The 3519-nt window shown below is 39.2% G+C and overlaps 1 protein-coding gene across 1 annotated transcript in view; it reads left to right on the top strand.

Annotated features, from left to right (window-relative positions):
• The window catches only part of LOC118748220, a gene marked incomplete at its 5' end in the record, with an annotated part of 4227 nt that overhangs the window by 352 nt on the left and 356 nt on the right, over window positions 1-3519 (top strand). The window contains 1 exon segment of the mRNA XM_036482600.1: window positions 12-925. Within this exon segment, the coding sequence (XP_036338493.1) occupies window positions 12-790 (779 nt within the window).

Here is a 3519-nt window from a genome sequence, read left to right as displayed (position 1 = left end):
AAATGCTACAGGTGCAGCCATGGAAGATGTGTCATTGGCTGCTGTAGGGGAGAGCGGTCAAAACACAAAGAACGAACCTATTTGCGCCTCCGACAGAAGTCAACCAGGTGCACCGATTTATGAAGCAACATTAGGTGTATTTTCAGATCCACATATCACCAGTGCTGTACCAAATACTTTCGTTTCGCGTCCATGCATTCCGTCGAATGTTCATTTTATGCCTACTGTCGCTAACCAACAACACGGTGATTCTGTCAAAGCACAAATTGAAAAATTCCAACGGGAACGTTATTTGCTACTGCTGCAACAACAAGTGGATGAATTACGGCAAATAAGCCGACCGCCAACATGGAACATCCGAATGGGCATTAGTGTAATTGAGTCAATGGAGCAAAAATTTACCGCTGATGATGCTTATAATGTGCACAAGTGGATCGAAGATTTGGAAGACGCCTTCGAGATCTTGCAGTTTGATGAACGAGCTCGATTCGTGGGAATGCGTCAATTACAGAGTGGAACTGCAAAAGTATTCATACGAACGATATCCATGCATACTTATGACGCCTTACGCGAAGAGTTGCTCACGGAGTTTCGTCGCAGGTATTCAACTGATGAAGTGTACAGGCAATTGCGGTCTCGACGCCTGAAGCCAAATGAAACTATCCACCGTTACGTTATCGGGATGCAGGAAATCACTGATCGTGCCAGAGTTCCCGAAAGTGAATTGATCGATATTATCATCGGTGGAATTGGGGTACATCAAAGGCTGCCGCAACATTACGCGCATTAAAAGACTCAATCGTGCGATACGAATGATTGCGATCAAAGCCAAGCATTGTTATGCCAGTTCGTCGTGTTATTCCATTTGTGCCAAACACTGCTGTCGAGCCAAATGCATCATCGGTTACACGTTCCACTGCTGCCCTGCAGTCCGCTGCCTTTCAGCCCGCTGCCGCATCTTGTGTTGACAACTCGGTCCGTTGTTTCAATTGCTCTCGTTGGTGCCATTACCAAAGCACTTGCCCGAGGCCAAAGCGACCTTAAGGTTCCTGCTTCCGTTGTCGACAAATGAACCATGTATAGAAAGACGGCCCGAACCGCCCCGTTGTTGGTGCTGTGAACCGAGGTGTGGGATTCATCGAAGGAGAGAGCGATGTCATCGTCGACGAAGTGAATGCGGTACAACTGGTAAGTGTTGCTTTGGGATACACCGATCTTAAGTGTGCCAAGTTTGAAAGTGTTTTTTCTCTTCTTGATTCCGGTAGTCCTAAATGTTTTGTACGCCACTCAAATGTATAAAAGTTGGAAGTGCAACCATTATTCAATATCCTTCCGCACAACTTCCGGCTTCATTATACTGAAAGAAAAATCAATTAAACTTAGTTTTATTGTTTTACCGGATGATTCCATATTTATGCTTTTAATTATCGGTCGCGATCTCTTCCAGAAAGCCGGTATTAAATTGGTTAGCACAAAACCATGTTATTTAAATAATAAAATTTTCATAATATAACGATGAGTTAATGATCAGTTTCAAAATTATGTTTTTATTGTTGGTTTGTACTAGGGTATTTTGATCAATTTGGCTTATGTGCAAGAAAAAACTTTCTTCACTTTGCTGCCCGACGTTTCGCCAAACTCCTTGGCATCTTATGGGGCGTTTTCTTTATTAAAGGATCAACAAGAAACAAACATAAGGACGTTATTGTTATAATATAATTTGTTAATATGTACACAAAACATTTGTACGCACAAGAAAACAAGTAACAAATTTTATATTGAATCTATGACAATTAGCAATTTTTAACATGATACTGAACTTTAAACACTTTTGAGAAAACATTGAAAAACTTACATTTGAAAAATAAACTATTGTACACTTAACATTTAAAAACTTCAAAATTTAAACAGCGTTCATACCATCACCCTGTGGTACATTTGTCAAACTAATACTAAAATGGCTATAAACATTATAAGTATGCAGCCGCGATGTCGTCAGTGTCTTCTTTTTTGTTTATTGTTACATTTCTTTTTTGCAAAATTCTTAAACTCTCTAGTATGTATCTTGTTTTTTCTCTTTTTTCCGTATCCACTATTCTCGCGTTAGTCAGATCAGCTGTATGACCACTGGCTAGCACATGTTGGGCTAAAGCAGTGCTGTTTTTATTCTTCCTAATGTCGGCTTCATGTTCAGCTAGGCGAACTCCCAGTAGTCGTTTCGTTGTGCCAATGTACACCTTATTGCAGCCTTCGTTTTCGCTCCCTTTGCATGTGATTTCGTATACCACATTGCTTTGTTGGTGGGAGTCTATTGGAGATTTTGTATTTGTAAATATTGAAGACAAGGTGTTGTTAGATTTGTATGCTAATGTAATGTTCTGATTGCTGTTTATTTCGCCTTCAAGTTGTTGGTGGAACTTAGGTACGTATGTGACACTGTGATATCGCTTTGTCTCACTTGTTGTTTTCGACTTGGTTGTTTTGTTGTGCTGGTTGTCCATTTCCCTCATTTTTTGTTTGAGTAAACTTTGTATTAGTTGGTGCGGATAGTTGTTGTTAGTGAGAATTCTGTTTATTCTGTTAATGTTTGTGTCTCTAAATTGTGCGTGGCTTATTGTTAATATTTTATGGATTAGGTTTTTTGCGGTGTTCACTTTATATTTTAAGGGTTGCGAAGACATGAAATTAATTATGCGACCGGAGGATGTGGGTTTCGAATACCAGTCAAGTAGTACTTGTTTTCTTGTGCGTACAAATGTTTTGTGTACATATTAACAAATTATATTATAACAATAACGTCCTTATGTTTGTTTCTTGTTCATCCTTTAATAAAGAAAACGCCCCAGAAGATGCCAAGTAGTTTGGCGAAACGTCGGGCAGCAAAGTGAAGAAAGTTTTTTCTTGTCTAGTACAAACCAACAATAATAAAATTTTCAATTTGAAAAATTGTTGTACGGTTGATTGTAAATTGAGAGAAACACTAGATTTACTTGGTATACTTGGGTCTTCTGATAACTTTGAACGTAGGCCTGATGCCTCAGTAAGTAATGATTGACATAATGAAACATTTGTGGGGAGACCCGATAACAAAAATGATTGACCTCCGTCTCCCTCCTTTGAATAAAGTTACCGTACGTCATAACCACCCCATTCCATTACCTGAAGATTATATTGAGCACTTGGGCAACAAGAAGTTTTTTACTCTTATAGACCTCAAAAGCGGTTTTCACCAAATAAAGATGCATGAAGACTCAATCAGATATACTGCCTTTATTACACCGGACGGACAGTACGAATATAAACGACTACCCTTCGGTCTAAAAAATGGACCAGCGATATTTCAGCGCTTTATCAATAGGATTTTAATTGACTTGGTAACCGAGGGCTTGCTTGTTGTTTATATTGATGATATTTTGATAGCATCACCCGACTTTGCAACTCATTTGAAGACTGTGACTGAGGTTGTTGAGAGACTACGATCTTACGGCCTAGAGTTGAATCATAAGAAATGCACATTCG

The sequence above is a fragment of the Rhagoletis pomonella genome, unplaced genomic scaffold (assembly GCF_013731165.1).
Source record: "Rhagoletis pomonella isolate Grant_MI unplaced genomic scaffold, Rhpom_1.0 Rhpom_scaffold_00001, whole genome shotgun sequence".
NCBI classification, from domain to species: Eukaryota; Metazoa; Arthropoda; class Insecta; order Diptera; family Tephritidae; genus Rhagoletis; species Rhagoletis pomonella.
Note: the sequence above shows the minus strand (reverse complement) of the source record. Positions and strands in the feature narration are given on the sequence as shown.